The 23139-nt window shown below is 34.6% G+C and overlaps 1 protein-coding gene across 1 annotated transcript; it reads right to left on the minus strand.

The window, feature by feature from the left end:
* Positions 1–1712: 1712 nt before the first annotated feature.
* Positions 1713–11818, minus strand: LOC128212501 (uncharacterized). The gene is made up of 4 exons (XM_052917985.1): positions 11680–11818; positions 6546–7388; positions 5325–6410; positions 1713–4394 (listed from the first exon to the last, which is right to left on the minus strand). The coding sequence occupies exons 1-4, from the start codon at positions 11687–11689 to the stop codon at positions 4222–4224; spliced, it is 2112 nt and encodes a 703-aa protein (XP_052773945.1). The 5' UTR covers positions 11690–11818; the 3' UTR covers positions 1713–4221.
* Positions 11819–23139: the final 11321 nt, after the last annotated feature.

Consider the following 23139-nt stretch of genomic DNA (forward strand, 5'->3'; position numbering starts at 1 on the left):
AAACAAACATCCAACAATGTTGTCTACAAATCCTGTTAACCTTACTATTGAAAGGAAAACATGTGTACAATCGATCCCCGTTGGCTCGAACTCGCTTGGCTCGAATTCCTCGTTGACTCGAACTCAATGTTAAGGACCGATTTCTTTATACAGAACGTAAGCATTCCCGCTTGGCTCGAATTTTCCATGGCTCGAGTTATTTTCGCCGGTCCCTCGAGTTCGAGCCAACGGGGTTTGACTGTACAACAAATATCTAATTGAAAACTCTTTAAGATAGATTTTAGTTAGATTTGAAATCCGTGTTTACACTGTTGATGAAAAGTCGAACCGTTCAAAATAAATTCGAAGGTGATCCGGCAGTACCTGACTCTAATTGCCTCAAATTGGATTTGAACCGATGGCTTGGAATACAAGCTCAACATATCCCATATAACTACATATTCTCGTCGAATGGGTCTGAACTGATGGCGATGTTAAACAAGCTCAACTCACACTAGCTAACTCCATATTCTCGTCGAATTGGTCTGAACTGATGGCGATGGTAAACATGCTAAACATATCCCAACTAACTCCATACTATCGTCGAATGGATCGGAACTGATGGCGGTGGTAAACATGCTCCACATATCTCATATACCTGCATATTCTCGTCGAATGGGGTTGAACTGATGACGGTGGTAAACATGCTCAACATATCCCTTACACCTCCATATTCTCGTCGAATGGGTCTGAACTGATTGCGATGTTAAACAAGCCCAACATATCCAATCTAACTCCATTTTCGTCGAATGGATCTGAAATGATGGCTGTGCTTAACATGCTCAACATATCCAATCTAATTCCATATTTTTGTCGAATGGATCTGAAATGATTGCTGTGCTAAACAACACTGTTGGTGAAGGTAAACTAACTCAACAAACCTCATTGTTAAACAATGTGTTCGCCGAATTGGTCCGACCATTTGATCACGAAAGACTAGTGTGGCGTACCAAGTGCCTAAAACTTTACAACATAACAGTTACGTATTAGATAAAGCTTCATCTATGTAATTTATAGATCTATAGGAGTAATTAAAGCTATTGTTATATTTCAAAGTACAGCTACATCTATGGGATTCAGCTGTTACTATACATGTGTGGTCAAAATCTACAGCTCACCTGAATGCAACAGGCATACTGTTAGTTTTTAATGCTGTAGCTGTTAAAATAGCAACAGGGGTAATGTTGATTTATTTATAAATAATAGCCCAGTTTCAAGCCACGCAATTTTTTTATTTAACTTTGTAAACAAACAATCGTTCAGCTTATACATTCAATAACATATTTAAACATAGGTTTAAAAACCTTACACGTCTGGACTCCTGGTAGTCGTATTTATATTGCAATTTATAAAAGGGATATAAAGTTACTAACAAGGTCAAAATATCCTTCGAACACACAAAAATACTGAAATTATCCGCCATTTTGTATCGCATTGAACATGTCCTTCAATAAAAATTCCGTAAAATTAATTTACGTTGGACCCCTGTTTTTACTAATATTTACTATCTTTGTAAATTTTCGATGACCTGTCTACTTGCAATTATATTTATATTGAGAAGTTATCATATATTCTAAAAATTAAATACTGGTTAAACCAAACATTATCAGCTAAAATAGCAGTGCTTAACAAACACCTCTGAAAACAGACTAGCAAGAACCACAGGGAGCAAGTTCAAGTTCAAGTTTTTATTCATCAAGGCATATAATATGCATGTGACATAACAAAACAATGAAACACATATTAATTAACATCAAATAAAACAGTGAACAAACATGTCAAACACAAGAAAAAAAGAAACTTTACTAAACAACATCAGTGAAAATATGTAATAAGGCACAATGGAATGGTATTGGTATGGAATGGTATGTAATTATCAATAGATCTTTGGAGCGAATCATCTATCGCAATGCATTCGGCTGTCTCTCTCATGGAGATACATGTATGCTTGATGACAACAGCATGTGTAAAAGTCTAATCGAGTTTTGACCTGACTTATAACACGTATTTACACCGAAGAAACACAAACATAAAATACAACTGTACATTAGAGAACTTGTTTATGTAATCCTAAAGCTCGAATTGGCCTAAATCGAACAGAACGAACGTATTCATAGATGAAGGGCTCTGATTTTGGCAAAAAAAACTAATTATGCTAATATTAAGAGTTAGGCTCCACATAACATATCGATTTCAACAGTTCTAACATGTAAAAGAATGCAAAAGTTTAGCTCTAGGGTGCAGAAAATACCAGCAATATAAACCTAAATATCGCCAGGAGCACAAATTTCTTGCTCAGTTTGCAAGAAAGTAGAGTCCTAAACATGGCAGAAGCACAATATGAGAACTCGAATGGGTTATACTAGCTTTCAGTTGGGGCATACAGCCTTGGAAAACTGTGCAGCGTTGCAGATGAGATGACCAACTAAAGTTTTTGACACAGAGCTTTAACGAACGGTTTAACCCGTGAGACCAGTGTTGGCTTAGTCCTTGTAATCCTCCTGTAGTAATAGCTACCAGCTACCACTGAGTGCAGTATTTAAAAAGTGTGTGTATTGTTTAAAGAAAGATATTAAATTCATAATATTTTCTATGTTGGTAACTATTTTAATTCCTTAATGTTTTAACCAAATTGTGTGAGTAAATGTTCTTTATATGGCCATTATATATGCAAACAGAGACATACATACACATGTGGTATGAGATATGAGAGAAATGACCGTGAGACCATCAGTCGGTTGAATCGTCTGTCATACGTAGCGTCAATGCGCAATGTAATGAAATAAAAATGTGCTTTTCATTATATAAAAATGTAACCATGTGGGCAATAACTCTTGAAGCCTTTTCGGGTTCGATATTTTATTGTATATGAAAAACCTATAACAACGAAAGAGTATTTAAGAATATTATATAGAAAAAATATACATATACAAAATACACATGTACATAAAAAACACAATTACAAAATTGCGAACTGTCTCTAACGAGAAGCAAATGAAAAGTAACATAAAGAAGAAAAAGGCGTCAAAGGATTTAATGAATTGAGCACTAACCGTGCACACACTAATTTGTAACTAAAACGTTTTAACTTCCATGACAATATTAATGGTGAATCAAACTCCATCACACTGAAGAAATCATCCATAACTGAACATTTACACCTGGGAACCACTCACACTAGCAATCAACTGGTTACAAAAATATGATTATTCTAGAGTTAGAAAATGTGGTTCAGCTGTGAGACTAACAGACATTTAGTACGCATGATGATTAAATGATAAGTTTTCCTTTACTATTGTCTTGTGTGTATGTTTGTCATAAAATGATAATGATTTTACTACAATACATTTTTCTGAATTAAATTAAAAGAAACGTAGATCATAACTTTTGAGAATTGATTGGAAATGGAAACATTCGTTAATACTGTTTTTGGCAACGTTTAACTTTTAAAAGGATGAACTTTATTTTGTACAACTTTTGTAGCACTAAAAGTTTCAATGTGTCTGTCTTTTATTTCAATTCCATGCCAACAATTATGAACTAATAACAAATATACAGTTTCCGTTGTAAATTATGTCGACACCGGCATCATGAGAGGTCAATGTCTACATAGAAAACTCATGAACAATTTTAATTGAATAATCCAGATAGATCTATAATATGTTTAATGTTATTTTCCAACATGTTAATGGTTGTCTTGTGTGTGTGATAAGCAAATACATTTTTAGAAATAAAATTCAGAACAACGGATTGCGCCGAAATGCGTCACCATGACAATATAAACACATTCTCTCATTCCATGTTCAACATTTTTATCCGCAATTGCCAGTCTTATCTTGTGGGAAATTGATTTACAATCATGTTTTAAACTTCATCTGGCAAAGATAATAAACACGTAAGGTATATGAATAGGCATTTGCATCGTCAATTCATTTTTAAAAATAAAGATTATTATATGGAAGATATGGAGGATAAAGAATATTGTAGTAATGACGGGACAGATAAACAACTTTGCATTTGTATTATTCACAACCATATTAAGTTTATCAAAGTTGCTCGAGGCAAGGCTCAGGTGTAGAAAGTATACCACTAAACTATTTTACACAACATTTCGAGGAGTAAAAGAGTGACATAAATTTGAAACATTTGAAACATTTCGCATTCAGCTTCTGACTTAAGTGTTCATGCACCAAATGTTGCAAGGTCTTCTGTGATCCAGGAGGTGAGCGTAGGGCAGCTGTTGACCAGGTAAACATCGAGCGGCAAAGGGCTGTTCCTTTCCCTGCAGCACTTTATCACGCTTTCCACAAACACACGACAACAGTCACGAACAAGGGGTTGTTCTTCTACGTCAACTGTGAATTAAAACGTAAAATAATTTGCGGTATCCAATTTAAGGCATAATAAAATGTCTCATTCCTTTATATCCTAATATGTATATGCTGGATTGCCGATCCATTGCTTAAACCAATACACAGTCTAAAGATAATGGCAGTCAAGAGATCCAGATTTGAGTACCGGTTATGGCGGCTATTTTATCTTGTCACCGTAAAAACGGATTTTTTACTATTCTGAAATGTCAGAGAAAAAACACAAATAATGCTTCAGTATCTTTCAATATTCCGCCAACAACCGACCTCATTAATCACTCGCCCAGAAAGTTCCTTGACTCTGCATGATAATTACACATGCAAAGTCGCATACGGCGATTGGATTGTCAATTCCATTTCTGTGGTGAATGACAAAATCTCACTTACACAGTTCAGTTCTGAACATCCAGCACATTATCCTTTAATATCAACATGATTTAAATCCATTGAACGTGGCGATTGTTTGTTAACGCACGTTATCTTGAACCATGGCCTGTGAAGTGTGCGACTTGCGGAATAATTGTGACACGATTAGTTAATAAGTTAAGACTGATCCACGTGTATGCAATTTTAATGGTGTTTATGTTTTGAATTGATATTGAGGTATTCAAATGCAATTACTTCGACTTTAAATTGTTGAATGAAATAGAAACAGCTTTACGACCTATTTTTGGGGCACATTAAGACATGGGTAACTAATGTGCCGATGTCAACAGGGAAAACAGTTGTCCCCCTTTTAGAAAAGATATTTGTTAATTTAAAGGTAATTTATCGTGTCTAAATAAACAAAGAATCAAGATAAATAGAATATTAGATATCTCCTTCTCAGTGTTTACATATATAAACATACAAAACATATGCATTGGCTGGATGGAAACCAAGAAAACAACAAGTAAATAGAACAACTTTACATACCAACTCCCAGAAGCGGTATTGCGATAGACCTTTCCTTGTCTTGGAATCGGTTCAACTTTAAGAATATGCTTTTGATGCTTTTTTGTAGCTGTGTATTGTCTGAAATATCCCTCCAAATTGGTGTATTTACATGGTACAGGAATTTTACAGGTTGGTACTCTTTGAACTTTTGACACTTTGACCGGGCCACACGTCCTTCGGCATTGACCTTTTTTAACAATGTTAATTTGGCAGCTTTCCAGTAAGAAAATTTCACTGACAGACCGAATACACCGCCTTCTGGTTTCCCTTTATACTCCGGACACACAATAATGTGGGAAGCTGCAATACGTATATCGTCTTCTAGTACCTTTATAGTTGTATTGTTTTTACAATCTAATGAATGCCTGTGTTTTATGGTCTTAATATTTTCATTAATTTCATCACGGGTCGGCATCGCTTCACCTGCAACAGTTTCGTAAATGGGGTCTGTATTGTCCTTTGGTGTGTAATCCTCATACAAGTCAGTATCGTCGTCTTTTTGTGGCTCCGGTAAGGTATCTGTTTCTTCAGGTGTGCAAACGTCGTAGTCAACTACATTGCTTACAGCGCTATCTTCATAATCAGCATCTTTAACATCAACATCACCAATGTATGTGTATTCCTCCTTCTGGTTACCACCTTCAGTCGCAACTTCCCTGTGTGTCTTGCCTGCTACACAATCATTATCAGGTTTCGTGTCGAGCTCTTTGAGAATTGGAATAGTAGCCACTGTCTGTGAATGATCGGCCGCCCGTTTATTTGTTTCATATGCAGTAGAGTAGCCATCATCGTCACAGGTTTCTTCCCTCCTTGGAATGTTGTAATAACTCACTCGAGTTGGCTTTACCTCAACATCATCATATGGTTTCGGAATAATCATCATTTCTGTCATTCGCTGCGGAAAAAGCTCTTTCAAGTAATCCACGAGACGGGTTACTTTTTCCAGGTTCTTCTCAACAAAATAGATGTCAACCAAGGCCAGAGGATTCTGTGATATACGGCAGAATTCAGTAACTGCTCTTGCATACTGAAATGCACAAATCTTTAGGTCGACACCTGCTGTACCTGTAAACAGATCATAAATGTCGATACCAGTTTGGGTATATCAAATCATAAAATGATATACTTTATATTAAGAACAATTAACAGTATCTCTTGCAAAAACTATTAATAACATATAAAAGGAAATCTCGTCATTACCTGAATATGCAAATGGAAAAGCGATTGCGTTCATCTTCTCCTGTTCTGCAATTTGTAATGCACCTAAAATGCTCATGAAAATGTTTTCGTCTCTATCTTTGTCATTGTGAACAGGTCTTGTTGGATGTATAATCTTTGCTTTTATATCGCCGCCGTCTGTAATTGCGCATTGTGTCCTGGAATCGATCTTGGCGTCCATTAAATGATCTTCGTATTTCTGTCCGCCTTTGGATTTAAGATATCGAAACAATTCTCCTCTGCCTTCGATACTACTTGATTGTCTCTTGACACATGGGTTCACGATGCAATCAGAGTTAATTTCAAGGATATCATTACAAACAACGTGTAGCTCTCTACTACTCTTTGAGATCGGGAAGAATCGTGTTTCTTTTTGGTCAGATTCCTCAGTTACAGAGTCCTGTCTTTCAGCCATAGGATTTCGTTTTCGTCCTTTTGCACCTGTACCAATAACTTTCAGACGTTTTTCAAATGCTACAACGTGCGAGTAATTTGCGCTATAGATTTGGAACTCATCGTGACTGTCGTCTTTCGATTCTTTCTTTCGAAGTAATAGAACCTCTGGGTACTGCTGTTTGATTTCGTTGAGACTTGCTGAAGGAACCTTGCCCTCGTGCCTCACTGCTCGAGAAGAGTGTCTATATTCGAACTCACTGAACACCTTTTTTGTTTCGGATACTTCGTCGATCTTTGGATCACCCGTCAATGTTCTTGATGATTTATCATAGTTCCATTTGAATTTGCATTTGTGAGTGTTGTAAAGAAAGTTAAAAAAGTTCATGTCTGTGATAGAAACATCTTCTTCACAGAATGTCTCGGTTCCACCTATAACAAATAATATTATATTAACCATTGACCCTTACAACTTATTACATAATAGTAATTAACATATTTTAATTTTGACATGAACAAATAACGTGCGCTTAATGTTCTTGGGATAGTTCGTATTAACGCTTATATGAGCCGCATCATGAGAAAATGGGCCTTCGGACATAGCTATTACAAATGAAAAAAATCATCAATAAGAAATGCCAAAAATACTGGGGGGGGGGGGGTTCTATGTATATCAATTTCTTCCATTTCTTCCAAACTTTTTCCTTTTTTAAGGGTTGTCTTTGGTGCATCATTTTCTTGGCGATTTATGACCATTGGTTTACTCATGATTCCATAGCAAACATAAATTTCGCCCCGACTTATTTTGAGTGCATTCTTTTCTGTGTTTAAATGGGCACAATGTATTAAAAATAAAAATAAATCCTTATTTATTTTCTAAATTTATGTTACTAAAAGATACTGTGTTAAGAAAATAATTTAAATTATAGCCTAGTTGTAATATTGCTACGTTATTTTTCACGTCATTTGAATAATGTTCTTTCGTAACGACGTCATGTGGATGACGTGAATTTAGTATTCAAATTGCGCAAGACCTGGTCTAGCTTGTAAACACGCATTTTACGAAATTTAAGTGGTTACATCATGAAATTAGAATAACTTGAACTTTCATTTAAGTCAAATACCTTAAAACATTATAATAGCAAATATATGTCTGAAGGCCCAAACAGCTCATGTAGTCTTTGTTGATATTTTACGCGAAATTGGCACGTTATTTTTTACATTCAAGTGAAATACAGAAGACTTGTTAGTATGCAATCTCTATTACTTTACTTCGGATATTGATTGTCAACTGCTCGTTTTATCAATTAATTTATTAATGAATAGTGATCTCTTAATGTTCAATTTATTCATTCTGCCAGGCATTCTAACATTAAATCCTATACTTTTGTCATATTTTTTAATGATAGAACCGAAATTGCGGCTCACTGAAAACAGTAATATTTACAAGAAATACCATGGATGCAAAGTATCACAGGGTGCCATAAATTAGTTGGTATTGTTAACAAATTCTTATGTAAAATAATGACAAACATACTATAGATACATTTAAGGGGGTTCAACAAACAACACGTGACTGTTCTCATCCAATTAGTGTGTGCAGTTAGTGTGTAATTTATTAAGTATGTTAAATAGTTAGGAACACATGTCTAATGTTTCAAAGAAATACATGATGTGTTTGCTGACATGATGACCTTAATGTGGGTATATGCAAACCCTTAACCAGATTTTCCGAGTCGGACTATAAAGGGCTATAACTTGCATGTTATGCAAAAGACAGTTATCTTACTTGGTCATACAAGTAGGTTGGATGGTTTAGTTTGTATGCTTACAGACAAAGCTTAACTAGATTGTTGAAGTCTAATAATAAAGAGCAAAATTCTGCATTATATGTATCCTTGAGTGATCTAACTTGATTAATGAAGTAGGTTGGATAGTTGGGAAAAGGTTCAAGGCAATGCATGGTAATATAGACTGAAATGTGGTTATGTGTAAAACCTTAACCAGTATTTCTAAGTCGAAAAATAAAGGGCCATAATTGACATTATATACAACAAAAGAGGTATGTAACTTGGTTATTTAAGTAGGTTGAATGGTTAAGTAGTGGTGTATAAAGTAGCAATATATTTTGCACTATATTCAAAACAGTGCTATCTAACGTCATTATTTAAAAAGGTTGGATAGGTAGGAACACATATAAGTTTCGATGAAATACTTGATTTTTTTGTGCTGAGATAATGACTTGAAGGTGCTTACATGCAAAACCTTAACCAAGGTGTGACGCCGACACCAACGCTGTAGCTAACGCCAGGGTGAGTAGGATGTAGCTCTCCTTATTATTCGATTAGCCGAGTTAAAATGTATCGCGATATATTTCGGAATTCTAAACATGTAACAAGATATATTGCGATACGTTTTTATTACATGTTCAAGTAAATGTAATTGCAGATAGGCTGGTAAGACAGATATGTTTATCAATTTTATGATAAAGACCTTTCATTAACATGCTATTACTGTGTATTTATTTATCGGTTATCATATTTAGCCAATTGTATTACAGCATGTTTATTTAACAGTATATTACAGTATTAGTACTAATTTGTTGCAAACGGCGAAACGATACTCCAGCTAATTAAGATTACGTGCAACTTATATAAAATAGGAACATTATTTGAATGTTATGATGTACTATAAAAATACATTAACCTGTTTATGATATCGAATTAAATCTTGGTTTTATGTTTGATTTACATTATGTATGTCATAGCCTGTCGCTGAGAAAGCTAAAGTGTTAGCAAAGGTTTAAGCTTTAAAACAAATATTCAGATTAGGGGAGTGACTGCCGTGTAGTCAGTCATATCGTTACGTTAAAGGTACTCGCTCATCATGTTTTTGGACCATATAACAGTTTTCTCGGTTATGCATCTGAAAACACTTCTTTGAACATATTTTTTTACTCTATGATATCGAAATTGCAAAGTTAAACAGTTAAAAAGTATTTTGGTGGGGTGCGCACCCACGTCGGTAAAGTCAAGAAAAACAAGAAAACTGACGCCTTAACCACAAGGCCACCGGGACTTTCATTGATAACATCACGTGATAATGTCAATTAACAATTATCCAACATAAAAAGTTAAATTTAGAGAGCATTATGCACCAGTCAATTGTAACCACGCCCCCAGGTCCGGGGAATAGCGGGGACTTTGACTTTCGGTCCAGCCAACCTCGGGTAAAATCCCCGCCCTGCGGGAACAAACAGATGTTAAAATCCCCGCCAATTGCTCCCGCACCCCAAGGACCTTAGGTAAAGCCCATTCCCCGCTATATTTTGCGTGAAGACAAAACCACCGCATTCACCCGGCAATGCGAGCACACCTGAAAGGTAAAAACACGGCCCATATCTCTATCCCCGGTATACCCCCGGACCTGGGGGCCGTGGTAACAATTGACTGGTGCATTAGCGTTTTTAACGCTCATGAAAGCTGTGGTCTTCATAGACGCTATTTAAGCAAAAATCAACATTTGTTGAAGTGTTCCAGCTATTGGTATCTGAGTTGAAACACTCCAAATTATTTGCCATTCTATAGTTCGTCATACAATAAAGTGTATTTCACAAAAAAACATGAGCGAGTTCTTTTAATAGTAACACCCGGCAGTCGAAAATGTAGTCAACTATGCTTGTCGTAATAGCACACGCATTTCATTATCGCTACAGGAATGTTAAACACGTAACCACTTGGTTTTCCAGTTTTTGATCAAAATAAACTTCCTATTAGATCAATTCAGTTATTTGAAGTACTGAAATCTTTACAAGGTTTTCAAATTAATTGTGGTTTTCCTAACTGTCGGTCGATACTTGGCTTGGGTATTGAGTGTTAAAATAGATGTATATTGATGTAAGTAAGGCTAATATAGTCATTTATTCCTTTTTTTCTAAATATCAGGAAAAAAAGTTATTACGTACTTTGGTAAAACACTACGGGATTTCCCATGTTCTAATTAAGTTTACCTTATATTCAGGTGTGAATAAATTGTGTAAATATAGATGATTTAGTATATGACTAAGTCACAAGTCACTTCATATCATATGATATCAAATACGTGAATAGAATAGAGTTCTTTCTAACCTGCAAGATATTCATAGAATATAATTGGGGAAGGATGGTGTGGCAGGGGGTGACAAGAAGGTAGACACATTATGCATAAATTACACTACAATGCACCATTCGGGACTAAACATTACCACACATATTTGGGAGGGCATCAAATCTGGTTCCGGTAACCCAACCCTAGCTACGAAAAAGGCACCGACCCTACCGTTTTTATAGTCAGTAGGAAAAAATGTTTAGTGTATAAAATTATATTATAAAATGTTTGCGGTGTGTTTAAATATCTAGTTTAAAGCTTCACTCTCACAGAATAAATGTTTTGACAACTTGTTTTTGTCTTGGTACTAGCCAATTTATACGAAAATGTGTGGAAAGTAATAATATAAGACTGCTGACTTAAAATTAGATCGCAGGTTTTTGTATTACGGTTCAAAAATTGATGTTTTATGCATTTTTCTTAAAAATTCCCAATATGTGTATTTGTATCGTTTATATAAGTCCTTGGAGATCCAAGGACAATCATTTGAACAAAAAGTAGCATGGTTATAAAAAGAAAAGTAAAAACATTTGGTAATGTCGAAATTAATATATGAATAAACTTAATTGTACATTACCTTCAGCCATATTCTTACAGATCCGATCCAAAAGTAAAAAATGTCACACAAAATAATCAACTCATCGATAAAAATCCTGCGTTTAAACTTCCTCCTACGCCGCTTGTAGATAGGGTCTAATGCACAGGGTGAACTAGATATGAGATGTTCCACTTGAGAAGCTATGTTTAAAAAATCCCAATATCATTTACTTATGAGTAATAACATACTCTAATAGTGTTTTTTTGTGTGGATATTTGGTAGTTATTTCGGTTTTTGTGGTTAATGACCATGTTTCAATCATTTTTGGTCTGGAATTTTATTTTATTTTTACTTTTTTTCTAGGGGGGGGGGGGGCAATAGGGTTGGGCCTGTCAACCTTACTGTCACCTGTGGTTGAGCCATGGGAGCAGAGTGCCATAGCAATAAGGTGGAACGTTGTTGCGACGAGCGGCAATTTGATTGCACTGTTATTTTTCACTTTAATTGTCAAGAACTAACTTAATTTTGCAGTAAATACGTAGGAGAATTCTTACATGAACTAAGAGATAAATAACCGCGAGACCGTCAGCTGATAATGCACCAGTCAATTAATTGTAACCCCCCCCCCCCCCCAGGTTGCCGTAGTTGTATCACAGTCACTTTACATAATAAGTTGAGAAAGTTTTATATAATTATCACATTATAATATGAATGTGACAGTATGTTAAAGTACTTATAAAATTCGAGGTTAAGTTAAAATAGTTCCTTTACTAAATATATTTGAATAATAAAAAGCTTTTTCTTAGCATAACTAATTATGCCAAATTATCTAAAAAAGATTCTTTACTAGCAATTTAAAAACAGGTAATTACATAGTCTGTGCTATACTAGATGGCAATTAATTTATTCTATAAGGAAATGCCAGAAAAGGAGGACTTTAACCCAAAACCATTGACCTCTGGAACAGCATAAGCACTTTTCTGACATAGCCTTGTCATATGTGTGTGTGTGCAGTATCTTGGGAGAAATAATTGTCTCCCATGTAGTCCGGGGCTATGCCATTTTTTATTCTAAAGACATGACCCAAAATAATCTGGTCTACACATTTGTTGACAGGTAACCAGTTGAATAATTTAAAGTGTTCTGGGCCAATGTGAGACCTTGCATCTAGATCCAAAACAAACCTCATTAATTTGTGTAATTTAAGTAATTTGGTCAGACCATGATACCACATAGAACAGGCATAATCAAAATGTCATTGAGGTAACCTTTCCTTTGATATAGATATTTTAACCTTACATTGACCTTTTTTTAATATGGAACGAGCCATAGAATCAAAACATAGGGTCTGATCAATAGTTGCGCAAATATATTTAACAGCAGAAGTTGGTTCAATAGTTGTACCATTACATGTAAGTGTTGAGTTTGACCTTATTTTATGTTTAGAACCAAATAAAATTGACTCAGTTTTGCCTAAATGAAGTGTCAACTTATTATCAACCAACCATTGACTGACGATGCAGGTCATCCTTCAATGACGTTTCCACAGAAAACTTACATTTACCTGAAACAAGCGTTGTGTTTGATGGATATTTAACATAAAATTATAGCTACAAGACTCAAATACAAGGATTGCAAAAACTGCTAGCTGTATATGACAATACTTCGGGATCGTTAACCAGACAGGACAAATGTCTTAGGTACATTTGATCGAACATTAAAGCAGGTTACAAAGGTCAGCGAACGATCATTTGTCAAAGTCATGGCCTACATGTGGGTCAATTAATCATTAAAGTTCTGGCATATGTCGCTCCTACATACAGATGATCATGGAGACTGAATGTCGAGTACTCAGTAATTCCATGCGCATGATTCATGGTATTTGCTATTTACACGGCGGGGAATCCACGTGACCAAATGGTAGGTTTCAGTGCAAGATGGCGTCACCAAAACGCTCGACTCGAGCCGAAAATCAAGGTAATACATATAATTATAATAGTTTCTTTAATTTTTAACATAGCCTATCATATGCCCACCTACTTAGTTTGTATTAGCATATCAATGTTTTCCTTGAAACTGTAACCGTTAGTTCTCGAGAACACTTCGGCAATGTTTCCAAAATGTACGAAATCCGACTGGTAGGTTACAATTCATTTTGGCTCGGATTTAGCGGAAAATGAGGTTATAATTTGGGAAAATCGCATAAAACACTTAAGTTTTGTTTAAACATAACAGGCACATGCATTTAGGAACGAATATTTTAATGATTTTAAAAGATATGAGGACGAAAAGAAAATGATAGGTTGCAGCTCCGATTTTTGAAGAGATAGGTTGCAGTTCCATATTTAGGTTGCCGTCTGGACTGCAGATTCTTTGACTTAGTTTTAGTGTTCAAGCCAAACATATAGGTTCCCATAAAACTCAACTGAAATTTTTCTATACCATTGTTCTTTATACATAGTTATTACATCATCTAAAATTATAAAATCATTGAAAATCACATCGAGACTGCTGTTTGTTTACTTTTGATTTTTCTACTTACAAATTTATAAGGTTACCATCATTAATGATTTGTTTTCTGTGTCAAATTGATGTATTACACGTTTAGAGTTGAATTGTTAAACCATTATCTGTGATAAAATCTGCACACCAGTATACTTTTATTGTATTACGTGTCAATCGATGTTTTGCAATTTTCGATATATCATATGGAATGCATTTTTATCTTTTAGACCAATGACACGAATAAGAGAGTCTTTCCCTTCATCAACCTAAACGAAATGAATGCAGGATATCTAAACAGCCAACCAAAAAAAAATGGCATCGATACAACAAAACAAAAGAAGTGTTCAGTGAGTATTCGTTTGATCACAAGGTGAGGTCAAGACTGGCCTCACGCAGAAAGAAAGCGACAGCACCCACAGACAGAAATGCAATACAAAGGGAAACTTTAGGTGTACGTTGGGAAAAGGCTAGATGAAATTTGTCGAAACAGATTCCAACAAAGATCATCGGAAAAGACTCATGTGCCATTCTCATAACAAAAAAACACGACAAATATATCCATTTTCACTGTAAATATCATAGTAAAAAGTTCATGTTATGCTGATGCCGTTCTTACATTTGATATTTTAGCTTTAATATATATATGTGTGTGTGTGTTATAATATTATATATTGAACCTAGTCAAAGTGTCATTCCTAAACAAGTACATCTGGAAACGTGTCTGCAAAACAGCTGTCTACAACCACGAAGTGAATGCATGGAAAGCGAGAATGGACATAAGCTCTGACTTTGATCTGTTTAAACAGATCCATCCGCATCTGTGCCTATCAAGTGTGTGGTCCGTCGCGAGAGCTCGTCCCGAGAGCCTCTCCCTCATGAAGCTGCTAGCATGTCTTTGTTGCCAGCGTCCCCCAGACCCTTAGTACGATATCGAGACAGTCCTGCATTTTATACACACTTGGCAAAATCGACGAACATTTGATAAAGGTACTCGATGTACAATTATACCCGGACTTCCTTATCAACTGTGCTAAATTATACAATGATGTGTTAAACTAAGACGCATTTAGATGCGTGCACTTCACCAATGACAATGCCACTCGACAAAATGAGCTAATCCTTAAACAGCTATTTCTATTTCGCTTTCGAAGAAATATTGCTTAAATTAATAGGAAATAGTCTATTGATTTTAGCCGATGCATTATCATTGTTCTTAATCGTTTGTAAGATCAGACTTGTATGCAGCGGCTAAATTATAATTTATAAACGAGACCAACTTAATGCGTATAAAACAAACTTGTCGCAATTTATGTTACTGTGACTTTCTTTCATTACTATGTACTATCAAATTTGTATTGTGTTTGTAAATATTCATGCTTATGTATGTATTACCATATACATCTCCAGAAAATGGGGAAAATAAAGCTATATATATTTATTACCCATTTACGTTTGAACTTTTAAATCGCTCCTTACATATTACATGTAATACATATTTGGTCACCAGTTCATGTAAGCAGAACTCATGAAAGGCAATGTTTGTCATTTTAGTTAAGTATAACGTTTAACTTTGTTGCTTGCGTTTGAACAATATCAACGAATTAAACTCGACTGGTTTTCAATGTCAACATGCATTTTATATGTAAAAATATTGTTTAATCGCAGGATGATGTGGTTTAAACCTAGCTTATTCCTCCATTGTTTAATTATAAAACTACATTCGTCGCTGTTATAATCCTTCCGTGTCATGAACATGCATTACCTGACTTAATATCAGTACTAGAAAAAATATGATGTAAGATATTGAAGAGTTAGCTTTCGATTAATGCGCCGTGTTGAACAACTTCGGACCAATTGAGACCACCTTAGTTAAAATGAAACAAATACCAAACAAGTGATTGGTATTTTTTATTTATTAAACCTTGTGTTAACCTAAAGGTAACTTCAACTAAAGAAATCTTTAACACTTGATCAGGATAAAGGTTATAAGTTTCTTCCATGGCCGAGAGTGTAAGAAAGGTTCATTCCGACCCGAGCGTAGGGTGTTTTGCGGAAACGAGGTTTACCCTTTCATACGCGAGTGGCTATGGTAGATGCTTTTTCTCCCACCTCAGTTAAAAATAATTAAGTAAAAATGAGTTTTTTGCTGGAACTCTCTTGTGCATAGTGAAAATAATTGCGTATGGATATGAGATAATTCGTGGTTGTCATGGATATGCGCGCAGTGATTCCGATTAAATCAATAGTAAAATCGGTCTTTAAATAGTCCTAAGGAGAGTGAACCATTATTTCTTGAATGGTGCGTGAAAACTGTTTTATGGTGACATTCGAAGCGAGAAATAATTAACTAGCATTCTAAATATTGCCACAAGACAAGGTTTCCATGATGCTACAGACGACAGTCTTCAACAAGGGAGGTAATTACAATGTGGTGACCATTAAAAAGGAGTTCCATACGGGCATTTTATCTTTGCCCGTGGGCAAGATAAGAATATCTAGCATGGTTAAATAATTGGATGTACTTATCTGAGGTGGTAGAAAAGTTGTATCCATAATACTTCACATAATAATATATCGGCAGTAAATAAATAAAAATGTTAAACATCCTGATATTATATACACGACGTGTATATAATATCAGGATGTTTAACATTTATTTATATATTAAACGTGATATTATTCAATAATCCTATATATATATATATATCTTTAATTCATAAAAAAAAACAGTTTGTCACATTTCAATTCCTCCATACAATATCAGTGATACAATCACATTACATAATTTGCAGTCCAGACGACAACCTTTATATGGAACTGCAACCTATCTCTTCAAAAATCGGAGCTGCAACCTATCATTTTCTTTTCGTCCTCATATTTTTTCAAATCATTGAAATATTCGTTGCCAAATGCATATGTCTGTTATGTTTAAACAAAACTTAAGTGTTTTTGCGATTTTCCCAAATTACAACCTCATTTTCTGCTAAATCCGAGCCAAAATGATAAATGGAACTGTAACCTACCAGTCGGATTTCGTAAATTTTGGAATCATTGCAGAAGTGTTCTCAAGAACGGTTAAAGTTTCAAGGAAAACATGGATATGCTATTACACACTAGGTGGGTGGGCATATGATAGGCTATGTTAAAAAATAAAGAAACTTTTATAATAATATGTATTGTCTTGATTTTCGGCTCGAGTCGAGCGTTTTGGTGACGCCATCTTTCACTGAAACCTACCATTTGGTTACGTGGATTCCCCGCCGTGATTTAAGATGGTCATGGAGCCTGAATATGTACTTTATAATTTATAGCATTTGCTGTTTTAGACATGCCATCGGTATAATTTTAGCCATGTCCATATTATTAAGATGACCATGCCATCGGTAATAAGTTAACAACAGTGTTAAGTTACATTGCTATTGGTATAAGGTTGACCATGCCATCAGTATAAAGTTGACCAGGCCATCGATATTCAGTTTTCCATGCCATTGAAATAAAGTTGACCATGCTTTCAGTGAAGTTGACCATGCTATTGGTATGAAGTTATGCATGCTATTGATATTTAGTTGACCATGCCATCAGTATGAGGTTGACCATGCCATCGGTTTGAAGTTGACCATGACACTGGTATTAAGTTGACCATTACACTGGTATGAAGTTGACCATTACACCGGTATGGAGTTGAACATGACACCGGTATGAAGTTGACCATGACACTGGTATTAAGTTGACCATTACACTGGTATGAAGTTGACCATTACACCGGTATGGAGTTGAACATGACACCGGTATGAAGTTGACCATGACACTGGTATGAAGTTGACCATTACACTGGTATGAAGTTGACCATTACACCGGTATGAAGTTGAACATGACACCGGTATGAAGTTGAACATGACACTGGTATGAAGTTGACCATTACACCGGTATGAAGTTGAACATGACACCGGTATGAAGTTGACCATTACACCGGTATGAAGTTGACCATGCCATTGGTATGAAGTTGACCATGCCATTGATATAAAGTTGACCATGCCATCAGTATGAAGTGGACGATACCATCAGTATGAATATGACCATGCCATCGGTATGAAGTTGACCAGGCCATCGGTATTTAGTTTACCATGCCATTGATATAAAGTTGACAATGCCATCAGTATGAAGTTGACCATGCCATCACTATGAAGTGGACCTTATCATCGCTATGGAGTTGAACATGACACCGGTATGAAGTTGACCATGCCGTTGGTATGAAGTTGACCATGCCATTGGTATGGAGTTGAACATGACACCGGTATGAAGTTGACCATGCCATTGGTATGAAGTTGACCATGCCATTGATATAAAGTTGACCATGCCATCAGTATGAAGTGGACGATGCCATCAGTATGAATTTGACCATGCCATCGGTATGAAGTTGACCAGGCCATCGGTATTTAGTTTACCATGCCATTGATATACAGTTGACAATGCCATCAGTATGAAGTTGACCATGCCATCACTATGAAGTGGACCTTATCATCGCTATAAAGTGGACCATTCCATCAGTATGAAGTTGACCATGCCATCGGTATGAAGATGACCATGCCATTGGTATTAAGTTGACCATGCCATCAAGAAGAAATTGACTATGCCATTAGTATGAAGATGACCATGCCATTGGTATGAAGTTGAATATGCCATCGGTATTAAGTAGACCATGCCATCAGTATGAATTTTACCATGACATCAGTATTAAGTTAATAATGCAATCAGTAAGTTTCAGATTTCAGGTGTGAATGGATTCATTTTTTGTATTTTTTCATCAAAACCAAAATAACTCAGAAAAGCAGACAATTTTAGTCCATCTAAAGCTAACGGTGGCAACAACAATGTCAATCCATTCTGTTTCAACCACTAAAGAAATAACAATACTTCGAAATATTGACCTTGTTTATTAAACAAACAAAAACAACTAAAAAGAACATTTATTTACACCGAGGTACAACCCAACACAGTTGTCTTGGGGCTTATCAGTATATCTGCATAAATAAGCAGAATTGCAATATCACAGCACATTTATTATAAAATTATGATATAAGTGTTATACATGTATATGTATGTATGGTTATCAGTGAAACACTGGCCCCAATTTCTCCAACAATCTTAAGTCACTTAAATATATTAGATCAATATAATGCGCTAATTACTCAAACCATCAAGTCTCTTACAGGATCAAGCTAGGCTCAATATGTTTGTTTTGGTATAAATTAGTTTATCATGACCATCTTTAAAGAGGAGAAATATATATATAATTTTTCTCTCTTTAAAAGAAATTATTTTAAAGAGGATCAAATATGTTTTGGTTTGTAAAATAAAGTTCAAGTTTTCTTAGTTTTTGGGCTAAATATTATAACTTAAATCTGTTACGCTTAAGATATTTTTGTTCAGTGAGGGCAAGAGTGGTCTAGTGTAATAGGTGTCCACCTCAAACCCGTAAGGTTGTCGGTTCGATCCCCACCCCAAAATCTTTACATAGCCTCTCAAAATGGACACCACACCCTGTATTCTGGAACACCTTAAGTCATTACCTAACTTGAGTCATTTTTTTAAGTTAAGTATCTTGCTGGTCATATGGCCCCAATTTCTCGAAACTTCTTAAGCTTAACAGGCTTAAGTAGCTTATTTCAATAAGTCAAAAGACATACTGAAATTGATTTTTTATAAATGATAAACGGTTAATTGTGATTATCATGAAGGTAACTCCTATCTTAAATATAAAAACTCTTAAAGAAGTAAAAATAATGCAAATTATTGACAACAAAAATAGTGAGCTTAGCTTAATCCTGTTATAAGGGACTTAAGAAGTTTCGAGAAATTGGGGCCAGGTGTAATAACTTAATCTTAAATAAAATACTTAACTCTCATTAGTTTTATGTACCGTAATATACACTTTATTTTGGTAAAAAAGCACTTGTACTTAAAAATTGAGTAACTATGAAGAACATATAGGAATTATTCTTAAGAAAAGAAATCAATTAAGATGTTTAATGAATACTGTCCCAGTACTGGTTTCTGCCCAAGAAACAGACTGAGACAAGCATGATTTTATAAGCTGGCAGCTTTCGTAACAATTGAGCTAAAAGAAGTAAGTATAATCTATATTACAAAATATTGGGACCAGACCTACTTTTCCATGTGAGTTAAACCCAGACTAGAGTTTTAATTTTCCATTATAACATTAAAAAACAACAAAACACAAAAGTGAAACAACATTAGTTGGAACAATGCCAGGTATAATAAGGTATAATAAGACACACGACGCTAGTTATAATAGTAATAGTTTTCTAAAACCAGGCCCCAATATCACGAAAATACCTAAGTCAAATCTCAAACTCAGTCTCAACACATTTTATCACATAGCATTAAAATATATTAAAAATCATATATGTTTTTTACAGTTTTATAAGCGCATTCTATCATAGAATATGCTGATGAAAGCCTTTGGTCGAATTCCCAGGTAAATATATTCTACAGCCAAATATATATTTGAGTACATTTCTGTATTCTTTATATAATACTCAAGTATATTTTTTGCTCTAGAATTAGTTTTCTTTGAAATATTGACAAAATCTTTTTATCAACACATTCTATGAGAAAATACGTTTTCAAAAAGTGTAAAACATGCAAGATTTTGAAGAATATTATGATTTTATATGGTGAAATGAGTTCAGACTGAGTTTGAGATTTGACTTAAGTATTTTCGTGATATTGGGGCAAGGTATTGATATCAAATTTAGCACATAACTTTCAGACGACTGACAAATACATAACGAACATATATATAATGAGACATTAATGATTTATTTCAAAACCTATGTACTGCATGTACAGGCCTGATCTTATCAACGATTTTGTATGACTTTTTTGAATAAATACTTTTATACAGAAAAATAATACTTTGTTTGTTTATCAAAAGGTCATGTTCAACTAAATAAGTTCAAGACGGTCAGTTGAAATGTAACACTGATACAATATTGAACTAATAGGGTTTTAGCCAGGTTTTAAAAAAGACAGGGAGCTATAGGAATGTGACAGGGTGCTGAGGGAGAAAATAGCACATTGTACTGGGCAATGACTACTTAAAGCATAAATGATTTTGATTTTCATAGAATGTTAGAAATTGTGCTTATCTGAAGTAATATTAGGTTTCAACTACTAAATATGTTAAGTTTGTTTGAAGTCATAATCATATTTCAAGTTTCAATCAAAACAAGAGAATTATTTGATTATCTTAAGCATTAATTCTTTGAAGGCAGAAGGGTGCACGTTCTGGTCTCCGTGAGGGCAGAAGGGTGCTTCCAAAAAAAGCAGCACCCTCTAGCTAATACCCTAACTGAAATCCTTGCCCTCACACTATTTCTTGTATGCCCATTGCTAAGACAACCCTCATATTTTACTGTCTATTGTACATGTACTCGTATGTTGTAAAATAATGATTTGAATATCATACATTTTGCAGAGATCATTAGAAAAATGTAAAAAAACAACAACAAATACAAACAATATAAACATCATTATATACACATACAAAAATCACCAGCATCATACCTTGAGCACCTTCAGTAAATAAAAACAACAAAATGATTAATATAAAAAAAAATGCACCGGACTTATGACAAATGTCATATTTATATCATTATGAACAAGTTTATGAGCATTGAAATTGGAGATTACAACTTTTGAAAAATACGAGAGATGTAAACATTAGGTAATACTGCACACCACAAATTCTTGCCGATATATGGACAAACTTAAATATCTACAACCTAAGGAGCACTAATTTTAAGATCGAGTTTATATACGCTACTCAAATCTCATTGTATCTTTTGCATACATGTTTTCAACCAAGTTACTAGTTATTGAATCACAAATTAAATCATGAGTAATTGAGTCATGAGTTTTTGAGTGATGAGTTATTGAGTCATGAGTTATTGAATCATGAGTGACTGAGTCATGAGTTATTGAATCATGAGTTAGTGAGTCATGAGTTATTGAAGCATTACTTATTGAATCATTAGTTATTGAGTCATGAGTTATTGAGTCATAAGATATTGAGTCATGAGATATTGAAGTATGAGCAATTGAATCATGAGTTATTGAATCATGAGTTAAGTCATGGGTTATCGAGTCATGAGTTATTGAATGATGAGTTAAATTATGAGTTATTGAGCCATGAGTTATTGAATCATGAGTAATTGGATCATGAGTTATTGAATTATGAGTTAGGTCATGAGTTCTTAAGTAATGAGTTATTGAGCCATGAGTTATTGAGCCATGAGTTATTGAATCATAAGTCAAGTCATGAGTTATTGAGCCATGAGTTATTGAGCCATGACTAGTTTGATTACTTAATATACAAGAATACATAAACTGTACATCATTGAAGTGATTTTGTTTGAAAAATAGATGCAGTCACATAATATATGAAAATAACTTTTGATTTTCTGAAGAATAGGAGCCTTAAATTTGATATGAACTGAAACATCAGTTTGTTGTGGCCGCAGAGTGAACATTTTAAGCATTAATAAACTAACAACATGCACATTTGGGTAAAACATGACTAGTCAAATGACTTATAATTGAAAGACAAACAATTTAGAAATGCAACAAATAAAGAAAATAGAATGAAAAAACTCATCAGCACTAATAATAAAAAAGAAACATCAAGCATCTTGCAACCAAACAAGTAAACTTTCAATATTCACATCACATAAAGGAAATTATAATTAGAGGTCAAAGTTACATAAATCTATATACATTCAATACTGAAATGAATCTGGTCAAGATCAATGCTTTTGGTTGAGCTTATCATATACTGTATTTGTTTAATTTGGTTGCCACAAAACAAAATAATGAGCAATCATCATAGTTAGTAATTGCCAACCAATAAAAGACTTGCCTAGCCTTTAAAAAATCCACCGTACACAGTTATCAAATATTTTCTTTTTTTTT

This window comes from Mya arenaria, chromosome 12 (assembly GCF_026914265.1).
Source record: "Mya arenaria isolate MELC-2E11 chromosome 12, ASM2691426v1".
NCBI lineage: Eukaryota > Metazoa > Mollusca > Bivalvia > Myida > Myidae > Mya > Mya arenaria.

What these genes read in the sequence shown, in the direction of transcription:
- LOC128212501 (XM_052917985.1), bottom strand. An exon ending in TTTTCCATTTGCATATTCAG is followed by an intron (nt 6,411 to 6,545) that starts GTAATGACGAGA and finishes ATCTGTTTACAG; the next exon opens with GTACAGCAGGTGTCGACCTA. An exon ending in AATACCGCTTCTGGGAGTTG is followed by an intron (nt 4,395 to 5,324) that starts GTATGTAAAGTT and finishes TTTAATTCACAG; the next exon opens with TTGACGTAGAAGAACAACCC.